Here is a 25,993-nt window from a genome sequence, read left to right on the forward strand (position 1 = left end):
CGGAACAAAAACAGAAAAAATAGTATACAATGAAAAAATACGAAAAAAAAGATGAGGTCGTTTGGCCAGACTAATTCAAAATCTTTTTTGAACTTATACACTACTTCCAGCTCATCTGTGTATGTCTCAAAAACAGGAACTAAGCCATTAGAAAACTAAGCCATTCAATAATTAAAATTTTTTGTAAAACAATAAAATGGATTAAGAGCAGTGACCTAAGCTAAATGCGACCCTAGCAATACAATCAGTTCTTTTATGGTTCTAGGTAATACATTTATTCGGCGCAACTTTTTCGCCTAAATATAAATGCTAGGTTGCTGTACCTATTTATAAACAAAATGACATGATAATTGATCGAAGAAAACTGCATTCAGCATATGAAAGGTTCTCAGAGCTACAAAAAATTGGAAAACACATTTAAGTAAATTTAAACTCAAAGCAACGCAACATAATTTGACTGAGCTGAAATAACAAAAGCCGAAACCGTTTGAGCAGAAAAAAAACGAAACAAAAGTACCAAATAATACAAACTGCATTTAAAAAATGGATGAGCCGACGGAAACTTGGAAGAAACGACGAATCTGCAAAAAAAAAACGGTTTCAAATTTATTTAAAAAACTATTACCTGAAAAGAATTCCCCATAATTACTACTCATAATATAGTATTTTATTAAAACTTTCAAGAAATCGAGCATGTCATCAGTCTGCATAACAGCAGTCGTGAAATTTATCATTCCTACTAAAATTGACCATTCTGTTAACAGTTATTTACGTGAAAAATTCTAATACTCGATTGCAATACTCTTGTTTATCGCAAGGGTAAAAAAAACAAAGCCTGCACACTGACCTTACTAGTTCGACAAAAGACCAAAAATCGAAAATTTCAAAGCTTTTTTCTTAACACGAGAAAAACGTCATGTTTTAAATTTCTTTCGAATCACGACTGAAAGGGCTTTATAATGTTATATCACTCGTCCCATTCCGATGATAATTTGTGGTACCTGATTTTTTGTGGAAAAAAAAGAAAAAACAGAAATCCACCCGAATGCAAAATTCCTCCCCATTTTTCAAATGGTCGTAACAAACATATAAAAAACAGTATACAATGAAAAAATACGAAAAAAAAGATAAGGTCGTTTGGCCAGACTAATTCAAAATCTTTTTTGAGCTTATACACTACTTCCAGCTCATCTGTGTATGTCTCAAAAATAGGAACTAAGCCATTAGAAAACTAAGCCATTCAATAATTAAAATTTTTTGTAAAACAATAAAATGGATTAAGAGCAGTGACCTAAGCTAAATGCGACCCTAGCAAAACAATCAGTTCTTTTATGGTTCTAGGTAATACATTTATTCGGCGCAACTTTTTCGCCTAAATATAAATGCTAGGTTGCTGTACCTATTTATAAACAAAATGACATGATAATTGATCGAAGAAAACTGCATTCAGCATATGAAAAGTTCTGAGCTACAAAAAATGGGAAAACACATTTAAGTAAATTTAAACTCAAAGCAACGCAACATAATTTGACTGAGCTGAAATAACAAAAGCCGAAACCGTTTGAGCAGAAAAAAAAACGAAACAAAAGTACCAAATAATACAAACTGCATTTAAAAAATGGATGAGCCGACGGAAACTTGGAAGAAACGACGAATCTGCAAAAAAAACGGTTTCAAATTTATTTAAAAAACTATTACCTGAAAAGAATTCCCCATTATTACTACTCATAATATAGTATTTTATTAAAACTTTCAAGAAATCGAGCATGTCATCAGTATGCATAACAGCAGTCGTGAAATTTATCATTCCTACTAAAATTGACCATTCTGTTAACAGTTATTTACGTGAAAAACTCTAATACTCGATTGCAATACTCTTGTTTATCGCAAGGGTAAAAAAAACAAAGCCTGCACGCTGACCTTACTAGTTCGACAAAAGACCAAAAATCGAAAATTTCAAAGCTTTTTTCTTAACACGAGAAAAACGTCATGTTTTAAATTTCTTTCGAATCACGACTGAAAGGGCTTTATAATGTTATATCACTCGTCCCATTCCGATGATAATTTGTGGTTCCTGATTTTTTGTGGAAAAAAAAGAAAAAACTGAAATCCACCAGAATGCAAAATTCCTCCCCATTTTTCAAATGGTCGTAACAAACATATAAAAAACAGTATACAATTAAAAACGCGAAGTAAAAGATGAGGTCGTTTATCCAGACTCTTTCAAATACTTTTTTGAACTTATGCACTACTTCCACCTTATCTGCGTATGTCTCAATATATAGGAACTAAGCCATTGGCTTGGTTTTCTTAGGATCAATACCTAAATTTTTTGTAAAACAATAAAATGGATTGAGAGCAGCGGCCTAAGATAAATGCGACCCTACCAATTCAATAAGTTTTTTTATGATTCTAAATTATCAATTTTTTGGCCGCAATTTTCTTGCCTAAAACTTACTGCTAGGCTGCTGTACCCATTTGTATACAAAATGGCATGGCATTTAGCATACGAAAAATTTGTCAGACCTATGAAGGAAAAAATAACAAATATGCAACAACAAAATCTTGTTTCAAGAAATTAATTAGAAAAAAAAGCTATTACCTGAAACGAACTTCCCCTAATTACAACCTAAAATATAGTATTTTGTTAAAATTTTCAAGAAACCGAGCATGTCAGCAGTCTGCATAACAGCAGTCGTGAAATTTACTTCCTACAAAATTGACCATTCTGTCAACAAAGTTATTTAAGGGAAAAGTCTAGTACTCGATTGCAAAATCATTCCTCATCGAAAGGGTAATAAGCAATCAACACAGCTTGAATCAGGAACAAACATAGAAACTTGCGACTGCCCTTCAACTTATTTCAAATAATTGCTACTAAAAACTTAATCTGCGGTGAAAATTTTTTTGAAACTGTAAGAAACCCTATAGTTTGATTCGAGCACCACATTTTTTGGAGCTCGCTGATCATACACTGCAAATAACAAAAATCAGTTATTTCGATCATCGAAAATTGTCTGGACAAACACTTCGAAAATTGGGGGGAAATACCTGAGAGTTTGTGAAGTGTTTACCTTCACGAGATTTAGCATTCGATGATTTGATGGAGCTATTGCTATCGTTTAGTTCTGTAATTGATAAACCATCTAAATGTTTTGTGTTATTTCCGTTTACAAGACGCTGCTGATCGATAATTGATGAATGGCTGTTTCTGGTGATAGATGCTACAGGACTCTGACGATATATTCTTGAATTTTCACTCTAAACAATAATAGTTGAACAGTCCTTTAATTGATCGATTAGCTAGAAATATCTTATCCCTTCGTATCAGCGAAGATCGTTAGGGGCTTTCAAGTGACAATTTATGGACAGTTATCCTAAATCTAGCAATGTCCAGCTGGAACTTTTCAACAAAAAATTGTTTGAATACTGAATCTTATTAATTCGAATAATATGGAGCTCGATAAAATTCCACCAACCTCTATCATTTCAATTTTGGTCTCCAGCAGAGACGTTCTCGCACTGAGGTTGTCCAAGGTTCTGGAAGCACTACTTTCAGAATTTGGTTTATTCAGCAACTCATCCACTTTAGATTCCAGCCGATCTTGACGCGAGCTTAGGCGCTCCAACATAGAGCACACTTGATCTAACTTCTCAACTATCACTACCTCTTTTTCACTCGCCGACTTCATTGCCTCTTTCAGCTGATTTGACTGTTCTTCTAACTGTGACCTCACATCTCTAGTTTCCAAATCGTGTCCATTTGCGAGCATATGAGCAAAGCGGTTGGTAGATGAAAAGTCGTCGGCCCTTGTAACATGGTTCTGAACCATAGGCTGAGGAACTCCCACCTGTCGAAAGGCCGAACTTGCCAGTTGTTCTCCATTTGCAGCTATCGTCTTCTCATCTGCATTATATGCAATATCATTTTGTTTTTTTTACGGGATGCTCGAAAATTTCATGATTGCAGCTTTAAAATGTTTCGACCCTTTAGGGATGCGCCGGGGGCGTAATTTTATCTCTACCGTAACCTCTGCGTGCAATTTCCAAAACCAAAGCTTCAAAACAAAAATTTACAAAGTCTTGAAGATAAAATATTGCGTAGGCACTGGTTAGCTGGTTGTCGGAACTTTAATGGAAAGATAGCGTTTATTAATTCCCGTTTCCGGATTCTTTTGTCAGTTCGGGCTTTGACTGATAGCTATTTGCAAACCATAATAATTAAAGACTGAGGATGGCAACCAGTGCGGTACCGTAGCTTGCTGTGGATGACTGAATTTCAATTAGTCCTTGAACGACAGAGAAACTGCAACGTCTTTTTTTCACAAATGAAGTGAGCGAAAATTTACTAACCGACAATTTCGGTTACTTTTACTGCGGCAGGTCTCATGTTGGATTGATGACACATAGCTGCCAGATCTTTAACTCCGTTCCCATTTTCTTTGACTAAAAAGACAAACTATGATTATCGAAATCTGGACCCAAGGTTTTACAAGGCACGAAGAAAAGTACAAATTTCCCAATTATTCCAGCTTAAAAAAGAATAAGAAAATCAGCAAAAGAATGGATATTCACTTAAAAATACATATTACCTAGCGCATTATAAAGTGAGCTCTACATCTTCAATTTTTTAGACACAACAGAACTTTTTTCAACACGCACTATTTTCAACACAGCAACAAAAACCTATCAAAGTAAGCTAGTCGACAAAAATTAGACAAAATTTAAGCAAAAACTACATCTAACAAAACTTCCCAAGTCTTATCTCGAATGAGGTTCAATTTGAGAAACACATGAAAAGAAATGCCATTTCAGCGTAATATTAGCATTCAAAATTTACCAAGCAGTAACTAAACCGCCAATTGATTTCATTTGCAATAAAAAATGTCGTGATCAGACTTGAAAAAGTGTACATGAGAAAGAAAAGTAGACATGATAGATCGACTATTTTTTTTTCACAGCGGGATTCGGACAGAAATGTAACACTGGACCTTTTCGTCGCAGTTATAAAAGTTACGTCTACGATCAATGTGCAGAATAACCTATTGGAGTTGAATTTATTAACCAAGTTATCAAATAGATCGGTTTGATATCCCATTTGATAACGCTTTAAGATAGGAATTATTCCAATTTTTAAACTCGCAAAAAAACGGAAATCAAGTTAGTTAGGCCGACAGACAGTAGCAAAGACAATGAACTCGAGGATACAGAAAAAAAACATTGACTTAATTTTTGAGAATCTCACCTATGGAATTTCAAAGAAACTTAGAGGCACTTTGAGCTTCTAAAACAATGTACGATTGAAACTTTTTTGATAAAATTGAACCAAGTAGTGAAAACGGGATCAATAATTAACTTTTTTATTTCGCTGGGAAAGCTGAAAAAAAATTCCACATTCGAAACTAGAGTCCATCATGGGTTTTGTGACCTTTACACTTTTGCTGTTCGATAGTGAAGTTTGCCTCTCTTTGAACAATGGAAAAGAACTGAACTATAAAAGAAATCTGAAGTCAAACTACAAAAAATCAATTTTTAGCGTGAACTTTTCCTGAAAAAAAATATGAAAAAAAATCAGCACGACCTATATAAGAGTCTGAAATACAGATAATCAACCGCAAGTGCGGTATGTACGAACATAAGACAAACTGTAATAAATTTAAATAGGCAGTATATAATGAAAAATAGGTCGTTTGGCCAGACTCATTCAAAAAAAAATTTGAACTTTTCCTAACTTATCTCTTTAGGTCTCAATTTATATGAGCTAAGCCATAAGAGGAAAACACCTGAAAAAAAAACTTTTTACCGAGATTCATTTTGATCAAATCTTTTGAGCAGTCATTTGCCGGATGAAGTTGAAATTTTACAAGATACCACAATGGTGATCAGATTGCATGACAGCCTAGCCTGTACATACTCAAAAATATTTGAATCTAAGGAAACTTGCAGTTGTTGATGAAACATAATTGCCACAATTTAATTCACAAGGCACAATATTTTTGAAAAAAGCAAAACTAAGGAAAAAGTGATATTTGATAAAAAAAAATCGAAGTTCTCTTGCATCGAATTTTATTACACAATTAACCTTCATTAACCTGATTAAATTCCACTTTCGAAATTAGAAGTCGAAATTAGAAACTTTTCGCGACCTTCAACACTTTTGCATTTCAATAGTGGAGTTTTCCTTCCTTTTAACAAGCGAAATGAAGAGAAATTTAAAAAAAACTCAAGTCAAACCGCAAAAGAATCAAAATTGAGCATGAACAAATTTCCAGACTTTTTCCTGAAAAAAAAAACAACAAAAATCAACAAGACCTCTCTATGTTATTACTCTTAAATATCATGAATTTCAAAAACAGTTCAAAAACAGCACAATTACAATTATCGTAATAAAACGTTGTTTCTTTTTACTGATTTTCTTTTTACAGAAATAAGACAATACCAACAGTGCTAGATTTTTGCCAAATTCAGAAAATGACAATATATAACTAAGACCGACCCATGAAAAGCTGGAAACATTTTTCAAAAACTAATCCGAAATTGAATCTAATTTTTTAAAGCCAACATAGAGTAGAAAAAGCACATTGAAATCACGGAGACCACAAAAAATTGATTTATTTTGAAAAACTTGCAGCTTTCAAAGACAAAGCATTTGAATTCAAGAACGTTTAATGACTGACACTTTTCAGACACAGTGACGAAGCATAGCTTCGCACCACGTGCGATATAACACAATAATATAATGACAAATAGAAAGACATAATAGCAGAAAAAAAATAGGAGCAGGAGCCGCTAAGTCGAGAAAAATTTTTGAAATATCGAGAAAAGGTAGATCTACCAAAAGTTTCATATCTTTGTCTTATATTGTAAAGAAAATTGAAAAAAAGTTGCATCTAAACAAATCTTACAAAGCGGTAATATAGCCGACACTTTTTCAGCAGACACATATTGCACTTTAAAAAAACGTTGAGCAGCCAAAAATGCATTTTTCAGAAAAATTTTTTGAAAATAAAAAATTTCCCCCTCAAAAAACTCACAAGCCTAAAAAAATTGATTCGCTTATCCAACTGAGCAATATGAGACCACTAAGCCCAGTAAAAAAACAATGCAATAGAAAATATACCTATTCAGAGGTGGTAAAAACCAACATCAACAATTCCAATTGAATTAGAAGGGGATTTGATATAGAGACATGAGCAAAACATGTCTGTTGGCTGACGAAGGTGCATATTTGAGAACATGGTTCTATAATTCTGTTAGAAAAATTGGTAACAAGAAACAGTATGTTCCGAATTGATAACGCTTGTTAATCATAAGGTTAAAAACCGCAAGCGAAATAACACTGAGCAAATTAACCGACGGAGTTAAAAATTTTGCAACAAAAGAGTATAATTTGAAAAACCTTTATTTGAAAAAATGATGAAAAATCTGTTCATAAAAAATGCAACTGAAGTTTCTCAAAAAAATATTGTAAATCAATTACCTCTATCAATGGCGCTTAAGAAAGAGCAATCAGAAATTTAAAAGAAATCTGATACTTCAAAAAATCGGGCTACGTGAAGCCCGATTTTTATTATGCTATATTGTTAAATTAAAATAAGATGATTTAACAATATAGCATAATAGATGACCGCTAAGCCAGGAAAAAAAAACATTTTCCAAAAACCAGTTTTGAAGAAATATCAAACTCGAAGTTTCTACTTTCAACCAAAACTAAGCAATTACGCGCAGTAAAACCTAAATCAGCCTAAATCAGCACTTAAAATAAGATGATTTAACAATATAGCATAATTAAGCAATTACGCGCAGTAAAACCTAAATTAGCCCTTCAAATTAAAATAAGATGATTTAACAATATAGCATAACTCAAACAATATAGCATAATTCAAATTATTTTGGCCGAATAAACGGTTTAAGCAAAAAAAAACGGAAAATTCTCAAAATCACAGCTCGTAAGGTTGCAACCAACAAAATCGCAAATTTCAAAAGCAGAAACAACTGCTCATAATAGAAGAAAAAATAAAATTGTCAAAATTAAGCCAACAAACATACGCAGACAAGCGGTAGTTCGACAATCCAAACTTTACAAAAAATTTTTAGACAAAGCACACTGCACATGGAAAAAAATTGCATAATACAATCACACTACGCTCTGCTTGTGCAATGAATTAGTCTGGTTCCGACCGTTTGAAAAATAGGGAGGAGCATTGTATTCGAGTGTTTTAGTTTTTTCTTCCTATTTTTTGTTTTCCACACGAAATCAGATGCCACAAACAATCATCGGAGAGGGTTGAGAAATATATTATAATACAGCTCTTCGGTCGTTATTCCCATTGAGAAAAACGGGTTTGAAGTTTTTGCCTGAATGCGAGCGAGCAAAGCGAAGAGTACGCTAATTTTTAATTTTACTCTGGTTAAATTAGTTTTTGAAGATTTTTAAAGCCATTTCGGGAATCAAAAACTTTCAGCAAAAAAAAACACATTTGAAAAATATATATTTTTGCAATTTTATATTTTTTTCTAGTCATTTTTCAAAATCCGTTGTCCTGTTTGCCTATATTACTATGACTGTCGAATATGCCTGAGTTATAGTTTTACATCCGATTCTTTTATTACGCCTCGCAGGAAAACTACATTAATTTGAAAAAAAAACTTCTATTCTTGTAGTTTTTTTGAAACTATGGTCGGAATAATCTGAGCTACTTGCACAGTAATCGGCTATCCTTCTTAGACTGGACTTTTACAAATCAAAATCCGCTACAAATCAAAACAGTTTAAGAAACAAATGAACCCACCCACCTTCTAGGGGTATATTTCGCTCCACTCTTCCCATCTGGAACAAAGAAGAATATGATTATGCAGCCATTCTGATACAGCTATTTTAGTAGCATTCAATTCTGCTATAATTTCTAAACAATTGTAACTTAATGTGACAATTGTTGTGCCAGTCATCATAACGCGTGTGTAATATTTTTTATCGCCCTAGAGACAAATAACATTAACAAGTTTACAATGTTATTTCAACATTATTATAATATACCATTGCTGGCAATTGTCATTTATAGTTCTGATTGTATTTTATATGTTAGTTTGGATGTTGCTGCTATGCGCTATGCTCAACTTAGGGATGTTTTTCCGGATGTACTCAACCTATCCTAAGGCTTGGCTATTCTTCATAAAAGTGAGTATTAATCAATTTATTTTTTACTGGTTAGTTTCGCCCAATCTCTTTTAATACTGATCCTTTTTAACGGGCTCTATCAATTTTTCACATTGTTCAAAGAATCGAACATCAACAATTCAGCATATTTAAAAAGTGGCATTTTATAAAATCACGTCGTTTAGAATTGACTTTTAACTAACTTACTTCGAACCTACTTTACTTACGTATGCAATTAGCACTGCATTTCAATTACTCACGTTTGGTGGGGCAGATCGGTTCGGTGGAAAAACCCTACTGGCTGCTACAATTTTTGATTTGGGTTTCATTGGGTACTTTTCATTGATGGCCTGCATCACATCAGCCACCAACGAAATCTTTTTCTCTGCAAAGCCGGTGCTAGATAGAAATTGTGTTTGCTTGATTTTAGGCTGATAATTGAATATATCTCTCATTACCTGCAACATACATCACCCGCGAATATTTTTATCGTCTTTGAAATTTACTAGCCCTCAAATGTAATCACTCACCCGATAGAGGCATTCGACAAACTTTGAATCTGATGTACCGTAGACTTCTAGTCCCAAATTCGATATTTCCAATGCCAGGTTAGAAGAAAAATGAAGAAGACCATAATTGCAAATGGGTAGTAAGCTGTAACTGTCTCCAATTCTCATCCTTAAAACCAGATGCAAACATATAACAAAAACATGGCAAGAAGAGATTAGCCGGTTGCTGTGAAAGTAGCCAAATATTTCAACCAAATTGATCTTATATAAAAAAAAAAATAAAGCTCCGTTTTTGCAAATTTTGTTATCTATATTTCTATTTATTTTTTCTATATAGGGGGATTGAAATAACCGAAAAAGTCAGAAAGACCGCTAGCTAAATTTACAATACCGTTAAAATTGTAGTAGAATTAAACTTCGGGGCTCAGCCCGTATAAACTTAGTCTAATTTAGTGTGAAAATCGAAAATATGTAGACATCCTTCAACCCCATGAGAATGTTTTAGGATTTTTAAGAATCTGAGTAACATCAAATGAGCGTTCTTATGATGCCACACTAAACCTCATACGAGATTTCCTTGATGTTGTCAAAATTGGCTTGAATTTTTTAAAGAAAACATTGAGCCTACGCTAAAACTTCTTCGAGAGTCGCCGGAACAAACAACAAAAATTAGATAAAAATCACCATACTATAACCCTGCAAACTGCGTAAAAAAACGGTACACTTTTTACCTGTCTGCATCAAATTCTCCGGTATACTTCATCTTTGCCACAAGGGAATGCAGCCTGCGCAAGCTGTTATTCACCAAGTCCATGCTCTAAAACGTGTTTACAACTGATGCGTAATCAAAAAAAAAGGCCATGAAGGACAATAACTCCCAAAAAATCAACAGCCAGCTGTAATCAGAACCACGAAAACAAAAACTTTTAGTGATTGTTTAAATTTTGACCTCTCTTCCAGCTAAAAAAAATGCCAGCAAATTGTTTCGTACAGTCATCAGGTCTGATAAATAGATTTCATAACGATGTCTAGTTTAGCAACCATCAAGGACTGAAGTCGAGACTAACCAGATACATGTGCATCAAAACTGTAACGAAGTTGTCACTGATACTTGAAAAATTTGAAACACAACTCTCAGATCTCAAGAATTGGGATCCGAGTCCCGGGTATTTTATGCAGAAATCAAAATACCAATAACTATAGAAAAAACCGACCCTGACTAGCCATGTCCTCGGACCAGTGTTATTTCTAATATACTTCAACTCAATGCCTGACTCAAAATTATCGATTAGATATCTATTTACTCATGATGCGAAATTACACCGCGAGATAAATAAAGGCCACTGAAGTGTGCCATTCTGGCACAGCGTAACCTTCCGGCCGAACACGAATATGGAATTAGAGGCCTTAACGATCAATTATTAATGAAAAGGAGGGTCGGAATATTCTGCAATTTTAATTTTCGATGTTTCGAATTGTGACGTCGCATTTCAGAGAAGTGCGAAAAACGGCCATTTTGGCTGACACGCAGGATAAGACAGCTAATTAGAGACGACAGGCGGAAAGGTTTCAGTGGGGAAGTAGTAAAGAGCAGTACCCTCCCGTGCCACGAATTGGGAGTAATAACGACGTTATTACAGTGAAATCAGGAAGCGGAGACTCAGCCCCCCAGAGACAGTATATGGAGAACCGACTTATTAGCTACTCTGATGCCAAAAAATTTTGAATTAACACCGGTATTGATTGATGTTTTAGAATATGAGTAGCAAGAAAGAGGAAAGGGTCAATCCATCTCCAATGGATTTAATATAGAACTGTCATCAAAAACATGGTAAAATAGGATATTGGAGCCGTGTTTTCAATAGCAATCACGTAGTCTCAGGATCCGAGACCCAGCTATGTGGTTGCGTTCGCATTCGAACGAAAGCTGATTCAAGTTCGTTTGACTGATGGCCTAAAAATAGTAACTTTACTTTTTACTTAGCCCTAGACAGACCAAAAAATCAACTGGCTTGGTCGAGACGGTGAAAAACGAGTAGAATAAAGGTAACTGACGCCGTCCAGTCGTTATTACGTACTTTTTCTACGCTCCGTCACTGTGTAGTCTTTGGGCGAATGTTAAAAAGTTAAAATCGTTCAAGATCTTGAAATGAGGGAAAACATGTCATTCACAAACTTCTACTACAATGACAATAAAGGGTTGATATAGTAAATTTAAAAAGGGACCGTTCCGTTTAGGTACGGTCGGGCACAAGCTGGAAAGGGCCCATACCAGCATTATATAAATACATCAATAAACAATAGTGCAGGAAATAAGTCAAGTCAGCATTTAATGCATTGTCATTGAAGGTATTTACTTCAACCGTCCCTCCTCTACAAGAGCACTTATTGAATTGTCTATGAATTGCGTCTTACGCAGTGTTCTGCAACCCCGTATACAATTGATAGCGCTCCTGAGCAGCGCGAAGCTTATCTTAGTTCTTATATAGTTCATTGTTTCTGCGTAGCTTTCATGCCATTTTTCACTAAAATTTTCAGCTAAGCGCTGCATTGTCCGAGTAGCTGCTGGTGCCGCACGACCAGTGCAGTCACAAAACAGCGGGCAGAAGATGTCCTGTTCAATTTGTAGAACTCTCTCTTGGTATTTCGAGTGTTTTTGTGAATTGTGGTTTTTATAGGCGTCTTTCAGTAGTCTTCGTGAAGTTTTTGCGTGCGGTTTGAAGACTTTGACATCAAAGAAGGTTCGGTTAAACCTTGAGCCCCATAATCCATTTGCCTTTACATCTAATCGAGCGTCTTTTTCAGTTGTGGTTGAATTGTTGACAAAGCTCTCGCCTTGCAATGACCGAAATTTCAAGCCTCGCTCATGAGGATCGCAAAGGTATCTCTGATTTCGTTATGCTTCATGTGGGGGTATCCACCCTTTGCACAGTGAAGGGCGTGGGTAAGGTCGAAAGATTGACCACATGCACATGTGATTGGAATATTGGTTGGTTCCCATCCATATCTGAGATAAATTCCATCCCGGAATTCGGATTTATTCAGGTTAAATTATATCTACTAGAAGGCAGTGCATTTAACCAGTTTGAGGCCTTTTTTTGGAGGCCAGCTCAAGCGCGTATTTTTCATTGTCGCTCAAGTTGTTCAAAATGTTAGTTCTTTTTTGGTTTGTTCTTTCAGTTTTAAGTGTTTTAATTTTTGTTTAGTCTTTTTCTTGCTCAGATTTAGCTTATAATGGGTCGTATGTGTCTAGGACTGTCGATGTTTTAATTGGTCGTTCTAAAAAATTCTCATAGTTAGAAGGTTACTTGATATTCAGACCACCCGTTTTCAGTGGCAAAGAAGCGATGTCTCTAATTTGATGGCTGATATTATCTCTACCAATTAAACTTGGAATGAGATTTTCCTGCAGTATCTTCTCGCAGGCCTGCATGTTTTCTGTGGTATTGGGTGTAGTTCTAGCTAAAAGCGATAATTTTTCTTGATACCCTTTGGTGTAACAGGAGTACACGTTTTGTGGTGATGTTTTTGCGATCTTGCTAAGTTTTTCATTATTTTTTTATGTTCTTCTACCTAAATTCTAAGGAAGTTTTATATTCAGTCTCGGATTCAATGACAGAACCAAGTACTCTGGCCCATTTTTTCTTTTTAATTTCGGTATTTTTGAATACTTTTATCGCCTCATTTTATTTTTCATTTTTTACAAGGAGCTGGCATTTCAATGCCTTTTTATGATATCCAAAATATTTTGAATATCATTAAGCCCGGCAATAATGGTAACTGTATTAAGGCGCTTTGGTCTGTTTTGTAAAATAGTTTCATACATATCTTGGAGTGTAGCGACGCGGTAAGAGTGAATTGTAGATTTTACTAGAGCTAGTTTGATATATTTTGTCTTGATGTGCTAATTACAAGCTTCTGTGAAAAGTCAGGGATGCGCCTTGCCTGGAATCGGGGCATCGACCTGAAACACAGACAGCGAAGGCAACGGAAAAGCTCTTACATAGAAAGTTGGGGGAATGGATGGCCAATGAATGAAAGAGTTTAATTTAAATCTCAGAGTAAAAAATGAAAAAAAAAATAAAAAATTGATAAGTAGGAACGGTACAACCTGTGATGTTGTTGAAGGGTAGTTCCACCTACTCACTCCATTTTGCATCCATATAGCGCCAGGGAAGCTTCACTCGGCTACGGCTGGGACGGCGAGATTTGGTTAGATAATCAGAAGAAGAAAGCCCAGCGCGCATATGACATGAAAACAATAAAGCGGTAAATTTGAACAAAGAGTTTTTATTAAGTTTAGCACAACTATTAGGCTAAAAGACGATTGCAAATATAAAAGTTGGTAGTTAAAAAAGCTATTGCTTCTACGTAAAAGAACTGCCTAAGTAGAGGAAGAAAAAGATCTCGGAGTAATCACTAATATTACAATTTCGTTCAGAGCACATATTTTCCAGAAGAAAAATCATTAAAATGAGAATTAGAATGTTCTCTGAACTATGTTCATTGCCAAGTTAAAAAAAACTGATGTCAATTTGTTTGATTTACGGACGTTGAAACATCATAAACGAAATTGAGTGGTTCTAAGCAAAAAATTAAACTCTTTCCACCATCAAATTTAAGCATCACTACATAAGAATTTCGTTATCTTTACTTTTCCTAAAACTTCTGAGACTTTAAATCTTACTTGGTGTTTCCTTACACTAAGTTTTTGATTTTACAGTTTTTTTGATTTACATGTTCAATATTCTCAACCCAAAATTACTTGGACTAAAATCTATGAATTAGCACCCTTCTCCTGATCTCATCCCGCATGTTGATACCCGGCCTTTTTGTAACAATCGCCCAGAAATACATATCGACGGGAAAAAAGCTAGGTTATGAAAAGCCTGGCTAGCGTCTAAACACAGCTTCGTATGCTTTTAACCCATCGAAACTGCCCATTTTCTCACTCGGCTGCTCTTATAAAAACTCGATATTGCCATGCATTTTGGCGCCATTCTGGTCTATTGTCACATACTCCCCGGACAGCCCGGTCAGTGTCCTCATTGAGTCACGTGGTGTTCATTAACTTGGTACAGTGCCATCGGAAAGAATTTTCAAAATGGAAGAAATCACTTTTATCCACATCACATTGACTCACTGCAGAATACAAATGGCATCATACTACACAGTTGTAGCCTTCTAACTTTTTTACTGATCTGCACTTTGAGGATGTGACTGAAGATGAAACATCTTTTCTGACTTTAGCGCCCTTATCTTGACTCAAAACTTCTTAACCTAGTTTTAAAAGATGTTGGGACGCAGGAGAGTTCTGCCAACCAACAAACTAAAATTATCATACCATATCTTTCGGGAACTTCGTTGTTATTGGTCCTAAAAAATAAAAATAGGAAACTTGGTGGTTGGAAGGAATAATGGAATAAGCTACTTTCTCAAGAGATTACTCAAGTCTTTCATATCACCACAAAGTGATCAGTCATCTTAGTTGATTAAAAACAACCATGCAGGCTGGAATAATTAATATACTTTTCACTCAAGCCTTTTCTACAAAAAATAGGAAGTATCTTTAAAAACACTAAGTGAAATCATAATGCAAATTTGTTAATGCAACAAATTCTTTAACTCAAAAATCAACTAAAATTTTCTCCTTCATTCAGTTTCAATTTTAAACTTTGTTGCTTCGATCTCATTTGAGTTCTTCTCACACAAAAAAAACGTTCTGAGTTTTAACATCTTCTTCTTAGTTACTTCTTCGTTGATGTCTTTCTCTGGTCTTCATCGCTTAGAAGTTCTAAAACTTCTAAATTCTTCTTATCTTTCTCCTTTTTGCATCGCGTTGTTCGGCTTTTTGTCATTGCTCCAGCTCCTTCTCCGGTGATATTGAAAGCGCAATCTCAGTTTTAGTGTCTTGCAACACGTCGGTGTCCGTTCTGACGCTGTTGGAGGCAATCCTCGAACACCTCTGCTCTTCTACCCTTTCTTTGCAACAAGGTAGGGGATCTACACTTGAGTTCCCTATTCCAGCAGAAGCTGTTGTGGAGGCACAACGTCACATTTCTTTCCAGGTTTTCCGTCAATATTTCTTCTCTTTCTCTCCCGTTCCAAACATTCTTTCTTGACGTTCTCTTTACTGCGGTTGTTACTGCATTCCAATGTGTTACAAAAGCTGGTTTGAAAGCTCCCGATCCTACGCGAATCTGATACGAAATGTACATTCTGCTGTGCTTCGACATATGTTTTTTGGCATACTCGTACAACCAAGCAGTCATGTTGGCTCTTAATCATGGCATCAGTCACCTTCTGACACATATTTTCTTCGCATCCATCGGAATGTTCAAAAGTTTGCACGTTGTCTAAAAAAGATCTAAAATTTTTGGACAATCCATTTTCTCTAACTGTTCTTTGGTCGGTGCTTCTTGTCGATTGTTTTCCTTAACATGAGCTTCCAACCATCGAATTGCCATCATAACTCTAATTATGATTATCGATATGGGCTGCGAAGAGTCTGTTAAACCCATGGAGAGCAGCTCTCCAGAATCCCAGATAAACACCAGATTAATTTGCCCGGGATACTACCATGTTTGTAGCAAACAATGGCACGGGAATTCATCATGTGTCAACTTGATGCTTCTCCAGTTTCGTTACCCCGACGCTTCCAGTTGTGGTTCCACATCCATCATCACTCGGTGGATTTCATATTTCTCGTCTACTGCATTGTAATTCGTCGCTGTTGATCGTCTCTGTTTGTGTCTTTCCAAATCACTGAAGTCTCTTCTAGCGTATCCCATGAACTTCTTTCCCATTATCGGTTCTAACTCATATTTGGTTCTTCCTGGAACTGCCGCAAACATCTAACATAGCAATTCGTAAAATTTCTCCGACCTTCTCGCAAGTTTCACACATTTTGCACTGAGCAGTCTTCATCCACAATCGTCCTTGTAACCTTTACATCCACTGCTAAGAAGTGTACTGGAGTATCGTCTTTTGCACATCGGCGCCAACGTCGATCCTACTAAGTACCGCGCTGCAGACGGCCTGCAAAAAATTTCACTCAGCCTGATGTTCATTTTCACTTTTCTCCATTTTCCAATATGCTTCTGTTTGGTTTGCAACACTCTCGGAAACACTTCTACACTGATGACTGTGAACATCTCATGCTTTTGTTCTAGAATCAATAGTGACTCTGAAGATTCAAACATGCTCTAGAAGCCTAGTGCAGTCACTGCATTCACTTCAGTTCCTTCATGGCAATCTGCAATTAGCTCTCATTACGTTTTCGCTTTCATCACTATATTTCCAAACAGTATCGTCAATTGCCTGTGCCGTTTCGCAAGTGTCACAGGTTCAATCCAGTCTTCTGCTCCCCAGCACAGCAACTCCACATTGTTCTCTCTGTTGCTCCTAGAGGATGTTGTCATCAAATTGTAGATAATGTTGAGGTCACGCAAATTACCATCTGCATATAATTCCCTTTGTATACCATGCGTCGCTCGTAGTATCAAATCAGCATTTGGAATCGGGCACCATGATGGTTTCATCAAATCCCACACCACCATCAGGCTCGTTCTTAGTAACTCGTCTGAGAAACCCAATCCGAATTCCATCCGGTTATCAGATTTCGTATCCTTTCACATTACAGTCACCTTTCCTTCCAATACAAATCCCAATTAACTTGTTGACTGGCAATGCTTCGTATCGTTGAAATTATTGACGACCAGAGTCTCAGCAACACCGCTTGTTCGTAATCGAAGTAACAATCACTTATGTCCTCATTGATGAAAGGATTATATGCCGTTCCAACAATTCCCGAAAACTAATGGTATGACTTTTTTCTGATCGGTCCGCAGTATTCACTGGGCTTCAGCAGTGTCCCCATTGAATCTTTCGTGAGCCTAAGCTCGTTGTTCGAGAATCTTCGGATTTCATCGATCTACTTCAATGGTTCTAGTTCTACGGGATCTTTCATTTTCAGCCGGCTTGATTTGATGAATGTCCAATAGCGCTTGTAAGAGCAAGGTCTTCGCTGGCTCACTGCCCTCTCTCAGCATTTTTGCACAAGTATTCAGCGCTGGTACCGATATTTGTTCCAACATGAACCGTACAAAACAGAGAGCGTATCTCCGTTACGCACACGCTACGGACGCTCCTTCGGTGATCATAAGGTCTCTCAGACTCGTCATTAAGAGCACCTTCTCTTCTTCCGATCTCTTCCTTTCTTCCGAATCATACTCTCCCATCGTCAATCCCGTCATACACCAAGAAAATCTCAGTTGCAGATCAGTTCTGACGTACGGTACCGCTATTAGAGCATGCATCTTCGGAGTAGTTCGCAGTTGTTCTTCAAAGTGACGTAGTGTTACTGCTCTCCACGGTAAGCTCGCCAATTGATCCACTGTTTCCACATGCATTTCAGAAGAGACTAACGTTCCATACGCCTTTTGGGTAGGGCTGCTACACCTCCTATTCCTGGTCGTTGATTCCATAATTTTTCTATGTTTTTATTTTGTCTCTTGAAATCTGCTGCTAACACTGTTCTAAAACTCATGTCCGCGGTGGTCGCTATCGCATATGTCTTATTTGTAAATATTTCCTCCTCTCTCCTTTTGCAAGCCACGATCCGTCACTCAGATATATCCTCCAGTCTTCTCTGACTTTAGCGCCCTTATCTTGACTCAAAACTTCTTATCCTAGGTTTATAAGATGTTGGGACGCAGAAGAGTTCTGCCAACCAACAAACTAAAATTATCCTACTATATCTTTCGGGAACTTCGTTGTTATTGGTCCTAAAAAATAAAAATAGTAAACTTGGTGGTTAGAAGGAATAATGGAATAAGCTACTTTTTCAAGAGATTACTGAAGTCTTTCATATCACCACAAAGTGTTCAGTCATCTTAGTTGATTGAAAACAACCATGCAGGCTGGAATATTTAATATACTCTACACTCAAGCCTTTTCTAAAAAAAATAGGAAGTGTCTTTAAAAACAGTAAGTGAAATCATTATGCAAATTTGTAAATGCGACAAATTCTTTAACTCAAAAATCAACTAAAAGTTTCTCCTTCATTCAATTTCAATTTCAAGCTTTGTTGCTTGGATCTCATTTGAGTTCTTCTCACACAAAAAAAACATTCTGAGTTTTAACATCTTCTTCTTAGTTACTTCTTTGTTGATTTCTTTCTCTGGTCTTCATCGTTTAGAAGTTCTAAAACTTCTAAATTCTTCTTATCTTTCTCCTTTTTGCATCGCGTTGTTCGACTTTTTGTCATTGCTCCAGCTCCTTCTCCGGTGATATTGAAAGCGCAATCTCAGTTTTAGTGTCTTGCAACACGTCGGTGTCCATTCTGACGCTGTTGGAGGCAGTCCTCCAACACCTCTGCTCTGTTACCCTTTTGTTTGCAACAAGGTAGGGGATCTACACTAGCTTCCCTATTCCAGCAGAAGCTGTTATGGAGGCACAACGTCACATTTCTCTCCAGGTTTTCCGTCAATATTTCTTCTCTTTCTCTCCCGTTCCAACCACTCGCTCTTGACGATCTCTTTACTGCGGTTGTTACTGCATTCCGATGTGTTACAAAAGCTGGTTTGAAAGCTCCCGATCCTACGTCCATCTGATACGAACTGTATATTCTGCTGTGCTTCGACATATGCTTTTTGGCATACTCGTACAACCAAGCAGTCATGCTGGCTCTTAATCATGGCATCAGTCGTCTTCTGACACATATTTTCTTCGCATCCATCGGAATGTTCAAAAGTTTGCACGTTGTCTAAAAAAGATCTAAAATTTTTGGACAATCCATTTTCTCTAACTGTTCTTTGGTCGGTGCTTCTTGTCGATTGTTTTCCTTAACATGAGCTTCCAACCATCAAATTACCATCATAACTCCAATTATCACTATCGATATGGGCTGCGAAGAGTCTGTTCCATGCGTCGCTCGTAGTATCGAATCAGCATTTGGAATCGGGCACCTTGATGGTTTCATCAAATCCCACACCACCATCAGGCTCGTTCTCAGTAACTCGTCTGAGAAACCCAATCCGAATTCCATCCGGTTATCAGATTTCGTCTTGGAAGGTACAGTCACCTTTCCTTCCAATACAAATCCCAATTTAACTTGTTGACTGGCAATGCTTCGTATCGTTGAAATTATTGACGACCAGAGTCTCAGCAACACCGCTTGTTCGTAATCGAAGTAACAATCACGTATGTCCTCATTGATGAAAGGATTATATGCCGTTCCAACAATTCCCGACAACTAATGGTATGACTTTTTTCTGATCGGTCCGCAGTATTCACTGGGCTTCAGCAGTGTCCCCATTGATTCTTTCGTAAGCCTAAGCTCGTTGTTCGAGAATCTTCGGATTTCATCGATCTACTTCAATGGTTCTAGTTCTACGGGATCTTTCATGTTCAGCCGCATTGGCTTGATTTGATGAATGTCCAATTGCGCTTGTAAGAGCAAGGTTTTTGCTGGCTCACTGCCCTCTCTCAGCATTTTTGCACAAGTATTCAGCGCTGGTTCCGATATTTGTTCCAACATGAACCGTACGAAACAGAGAGCGTCTCTCCGTTACGCACACGCTACGGACGCTCCTTCGTTGATCATAAGGTCTATATATTCTATGTTTTTATTTTGTCTCTTAAAATCTGCTGCTAACACTGTTCTAACACTCATGTTCGCGATGGTCGCTATCGCATATGTCTTATTTGTAAATAAAAAATTGCTATCTGTTAGTATTATCCTGCTTGAGTACTCATTTGGCAAGTTAAAATATGACTCTACTACTCGAGCTATGTCTGATTTCCTAGGGCCTTCATCTGTTTCTGCCTCCAGGTAACCTGTTTGTCTTGCTATTTTTAATTTTTGATTTAGTAATTTTTCAGTGAGGGTAAGTCTCACCCCCACTCGCCGGTCAAAAATTTTCATTGACGTCCCCATCGATCGCATACAAGATATTAAGTTAAAGTTGAATGTAGGAATGAGCAAATGACCTTCCTGGGCAGCACAGGGAGGATCCTATTCGTCATTCTTTATGTAATTCTTGCTCTCGCGGTCTACGTCCTGATTCGTGACACTGCTTTTTTTTGGGTCTGATGTCATTTCGTTCAACCACTCTAAGACGCGCAGGTTCGTTAATTCTTGTTCTTACGTCTGCTGTTGCTCATCGTCAAACTCCACTTCAGGCTTAGACCGATCGTCGATCCACTCCTTGTCTTGTTCATCGACGATGTCGATGTGTTGTGACGCTGGTATCTCTTCTAGACCCACCAATTGCTCCACTCTTTTTTCAAGTCAATCCTGTCCACTACAAAATCGTTTCCGTAAGGGTTATATTTCTTTGCAGGTTTTGTCATGTCACTCTGTCTTGTTTGCGTTGTAAAGTGTAGACCCGGAACCATGTGCCTGAGAAACTCTATCAGCTCGGAATTTTCGCAGTCCTCCTCTGCGTATGGTAAGGTTTCCTCGTCCGCCTCAATTATTTAATTGGGATCCTGGTCCAGGGGCGGACTTGTCCCTTCCTCTAGAATCTCATTTCTATCGTTCTTTTCCATGGTACCTTTCTCGTTGAACTCGGAAGCGGGGTCCATCATCAGGTAATTGCCCTCCTCAATGTCTTCAGGTATACACCAGTACTCTGTGGATGCGTATTGTGGCTTAATTTTCTCAAAAAACGCAGCTCGGCCGGTACTCAGTCTGTAAAAACGTCCCTCCTGAAGCACTTCCGTCATCATGAACGGTCCCCTCCATTTCTTCAGGTGTTTCTCCGTTCCTTTCGTTGGTATGACGTTCTGAAAGATCCAAATATAGTCTCCTACTGAGTAAACTTTTGCACCAGCTGCGTTCTTGTCAAACCTTTTCCTCTGCCTCGCCTGGGCTTGTTGCGTATTGCTTCAGCATAAGTCGTTCAGCTCATGCTGACGCCTGATCACGTCCCTTACATAGACTTGTGGCGATGTTTTTTCCTTCATACCCTGGATAGAAGAAAGTTAAAAGCAAAGACTTTTCATGTCCAGTCAACATCATGTCCGGAATAATTCCTGTGGTGGAGTGTTGCATGCTACTATAAGCTCCCATCACTTGTGGAAGATATCTATCCCAATCAGTCATGTATCAGGAACAGTACACCCTCAACATCGACACCAGAGTCTAATTTTGTCTTTCCAACAAGCCGTTAGTTTGTGGATGATACGTGGTTGAATGAGCCTGACTTACTTGAGAACGTCTCACGAGCTCCTTGATACGTTCTCCTACGAAAGCTGTCCCATTGTCCGATTGATATGTCGTTGAACATCGATTTTTTGCACTTTGCTTGGACCCTTTACCTGTTGGCATGACAGGCATGCTGTTGCCAATTTCTCGAAACGTTTCAAGATCCTCTGGTATACTTTGCTGATCCCTTGGTGGCCCATATGATCATGTGACTTGAATAAAAGTTAACCCTGATAAAGTTGCGGCAAGACTATCGCGTTGTACTGGTACAGTACCTTGTCCTCCTCTCTCCTTTAGCAAGCCACGATCCGTCACTCAGATATATCCTCCCGTCTTTTTGCATGTAGTATTGTCTCAAAATTCGATACCGATCCTCCTCCAGATCTCCTTTGTCCGGCGTTTTCAAGATACTTGTCCTGCGGTCACTTCTCTGCGCTCTTAATAAGTCCGATAGTCTGTATCTTGCCTTTAAGTAAGTCTTCATGATCCTAAAATGACTGTATAGCTCATCGGCGTGATGCGTATCATCTTCCATCTTTACGCACCAAATCTTTGCCAATGGCTCTGTCTCTTGTTTAAAAGGATGAAGGTCAGTCTTGACTGCTTCCTTCTGTGGTAATAGGTTCATCGAAAGTCTCGATACCGCCATCATTTCCAGGTCATCCGCTGCGTTATCTTAAACTTTTTCTCTCGAGATCAGGTACCGATCACTATCAGGGTCTTGTTACACTTCCCTGTCCAAGTCTCTTGCTCGAGTCTCCACTAGTAATATGTGGATTGCTAACTCTGATAAGTCTGATTCTGCTCGAGTCCCTGTCTGAAAAGCTATCAGATCAGATAAGTTATCTCTGATTTTCTCGAGGTGTTATCAACAGATGAGTCTGCCGTGGAACAAGTTTCCAGGGCAGTTTCTATTGTGCACGATATACTCATCTATTTAAACTCCCCGGACAAAACTCTGTCCGTCTGGTCTTGTTCGTTTACATTACCACATCCGACTCGCTGGACAAATTCTCTTGTTCCGGGTTTCCGATTCAACTTCGTTCCATCCTTTATTAGTTTCCTCAAAAGTGACAGTCTTCTTCTGGTTTCCGACCTTTTGTCCTTTTTCGTCGTATGATGTTCTCACCAAAACGCTTTGAGTAAACGAGGATACTAGTCGCTGAACTACCGTCCTACCATCCCTTTCGTTTTCTTGATGTTAACGTCTTGATGGTTTTATCCGTATCTTCTCATTGACTGTTAGCGATGCCATGGCTGATGCCTATTCGGGGTCATCTCTAGTCCATTCTCTCTTCAACAATCCACCCAGCATCCGCATCACTTGTGCTGTGACCTGCATCGTTTTATCTAGCAATGAGAGGATGTTCATGTTCATATGAGAGAGTTCATGTTGGACCAGGTTCGAACGTAGCAACAGATCCAAGGGCACAGGTTCCCTTTTGGATAAGATCTTTATTTCTGCGGCTTTCTCCACAGGTAATTCTGGGTGTCCCGGAATTGGATGTCCTGACTTGTACAACCATCTCGTCAAGGGAAGGGCTTCATAAGTCTCTTCGTCCAGAAACAAGACTCCTTCCTTGATTTCCACCTGATTCATCTGCTTATGCTCCAGTCTCTCATACAACTCAGTCTTTTTACTGAGGCTGTCAGCATTCTGGTGCTTGTCACGCATCCTTTGCTCGATTATCATGTGGTAGAAATTCAACTCGATTATCCAGTGACCATTCTAACTCTGGTCCCTCGAGTTTTGTCTTCAACCAGGATAGGGCTCTGTTATCCACACGCAACTTAAAAGGAGCGCTCGCCAAGTATGCTCGGTACTTCTCCACGAACGTGACTACCGCAAACATTTCTGCTTTTGGTGCACCACATTTCATTTCAGTGTCGCTCAACGGGACGGAGAATTGTTCTCCCATTCCATTCTTGCTGCTGATGCAGTATTCCTGAAATGGCCACCACTGAAGCATGATTGTCGAGAACGTACATGCTTTTCTCCGTGGCCATTCCTAGCACTGGCGCTTCGCTTAGTTCCCGCTTTCTATTCTCGAAAGCTTCCTGAGCTCTTTCATTTCATTCGAACTTCTTCCCTTTGTTGCGCATTAATTGCTGCATTGGAGACACCCTGTCTGCGTATCCCTATATGAACTCGCGGTAATAATTGGCAATACCCAGAAAACTCATGAGATGTGTGTCCGTTTTGGGGGCCTTCCAAGTTAGCCATGCCTGTCTATCATTCTTATCAGATACTTAATTGAGTGCCTCATGATCTCATATTTCGACGGTTTGCATTTCAAGTCGGCTCTCTTCATGCATTCGAAGACCTCGTCGAGTCTGTCGATGTGATTTGCCAAAGTGGGTATCGCCATGACCACATCGTTCACGAGATTCTCGTACTTCTTCGTTATCCTGGTCAAATCCTGAGCCAACTGTCTTTAAAAGGTCGCCGTGGCCTTGCACAAGCCGAAGGATACCATGTTCCACAGGAACAAACCCAATTCACATGCAAATCTCTGTCTTCTCTCTGTCCTTATTCCGCAGAGGAACCTGCCAGAAGGCAGAACCCAGATCCAGTGTAATGAAAACTTGTTTCGAGAGGCTCTCGTCTATGCGTGGAATTGGGTAAGCGTCCTTTATGGTCACCGCGTTCAGGTGACTATAATGGTCACCGCGTCACTGCATTCCGATGTGTTACAAAAGCTGGTTTGAAAGCTCCCGGTCCTACGTCCATCTGATACGAACTGTGCATTCTGCTGTGCTTCGACATATGCTTTTTGGCATACTCGTACAACCAAGCAGTCATGTTGGCTCTTAACCATGGCATCAGTCGTCTTCTGACACATATGTTCTTCGCATCCATCGGAACGTTCAAGAGTTTGCACGTTGTCTAAAAAAGATCTAAACTTTTTAGACAATCCATTTCCTCTAACTGTTCTTTGGTCGGTGCTTCTTGTCGATTTTTTTCCTTAACATGATCTTCCAACCATCGAATTGCCATCATAACTCCTATTATCACTATCGATATGGGCTGCGAAGAGTCTGGTAAACCCATGGAGAGCAGCTCTCCAGAATCCCAGATGAACACCAGATTAATTCGCCCGGGATACTACCATGTTTGTAGCAAGCAATGGCACGGGAATTCATCATGTGTCAACATGATGATTCTCCAGTTTCGTTACCCCGACGCTTCCAGTTGTGGTTCCACATCCATCATCACTCGGTGGATTTCATCATTCTCGTCTACTGCATTGTAATTCGTCGCTGTTGATCGTCTCTGTTTGTGTCTTTCCAAATCACTGAAGTCTCTTCTAGCGTATCCCATGAACTTCTTTCCCATTATCGGTACTAACTCATATTTGGTTCTTCCTGGAACTGCCGCCAAATATCTAACATAGCAATTCGTGAAATTTCTCCGACCTTCTCGCAAGTTTCACACATTTTGCACGAGCAGTCTTCATCCACAATCGTCCTTGTAAACTTTACATCCACTGCTAAGAAGTGTAATGGAGTATCGGCTTTTGCACATCGGCGCCAACGTCGATATCACTAGGTATTGTGCTCCAGACGGCATGCGATAAAGTTCACTCAGCGTGATGTTCATTTTCACTTCTATTGCTTCTCTCCATTTTCCAATATGCTTCTGTTTGGTTTGCAACACTCTCGGAAACACTTCTACACTGATGACTGTGACCATCTCATGCTTTTGTTCTAGAATCAATAGTGACTCTGAAGAACCAAACATGCTCTAGAACCCAAGTGCATTCACTACATTTACTTCAGTTCCTCCATGGCAATCTGCAATTAGCTCTCTTTACGTTTTCGCTTTCATCACTATGTTTCCAAACAGTATCGTCAATTGCCTGTGTCGTTTCGCAAGTGTCTTCACGCAGTGAGACCCCCACACATATGAACTTCAAGCCCACAAACGTTCGCCAGATAGTCACTAGGTTCAATCCAGTCTTCTGCTCCCCAGCACGGCAACTCCCCATTGTTCACTTTGTTGCTCCTAGAGGCTCTTGTCATCAAATTGTAGATAATGTTGAGGTCACGCAAATTACCTTCTGCATTTAACTCTTTTTGTATACCATGCGTCGCTCGTAGTATCGAATCAGCATT

At 38.3% G+C, this 25,993-nt stretch overlaps 1 protein-coding gene across 2 annotated transcripts in view; it reads right to left on the reverse strand.

Annotated features, from left to right (window-relative positions):
• Nucleotides 1-25,993, reverse strand: part of LOC134846801 (centrosomal protein of 44 kDa-like) — a 214,816-nt gene that overhangs the window by 23,329 nt on the left and 165,494 nt on the right. The window contains exons 2-8 of one of the 2 annotated variants that reach the window (XM_063864195.1): nt 10,398-10,486; nt 9,688-9,835; nt 9,418-9,615; nt 8,797-8,830; nt 4,354-4,446; nt 3,480-3,907; nt 3,075-3,261 (exon numbers count right to left, since the gene is read on the reverse strand). In XM_063864195.1, coding sequence (XP_063720265.1) covers nt 3,075-3,261; nt 3,480-3,907; nt 4,354-4,446; nt 8,797-8,830; nt 9,418-9,615; nt 9,688-9,835; nt 10,398-10,480 — 1,171 coding nt within the window. In that variant the 5' untranslated portion in view covers nt 10,481-10,486. Of the gene's footprint in view, nt 1-3,051; nt 3,262-3,479; nt 3,908-4,353; nt 4,447-8,796; nt 8,831-9,417; nt 9,616-9,687; nt 9,836-10,397; nt 10,487-25,993 lie in introns of both variants that reach the window. The other variant, XM_063864200.1, reaches the window with a different exon arrangement.

Source organism: Symsagittifera roscoffensis, chromosome 1 (assembly GCF_963678635.1).
Source record: "Symsagittifera roscoffensis chromosome 1, txSymRosc1.1, whole genome shotgun sequence".
Classification (NCBI taxonomy): domain Eukaryota; kingdom Metazoa; phylum Xenacoelomorpha; order Acoela; family Convolutidae; genus Symsagittifera; species Symsagittifera roscoffensis.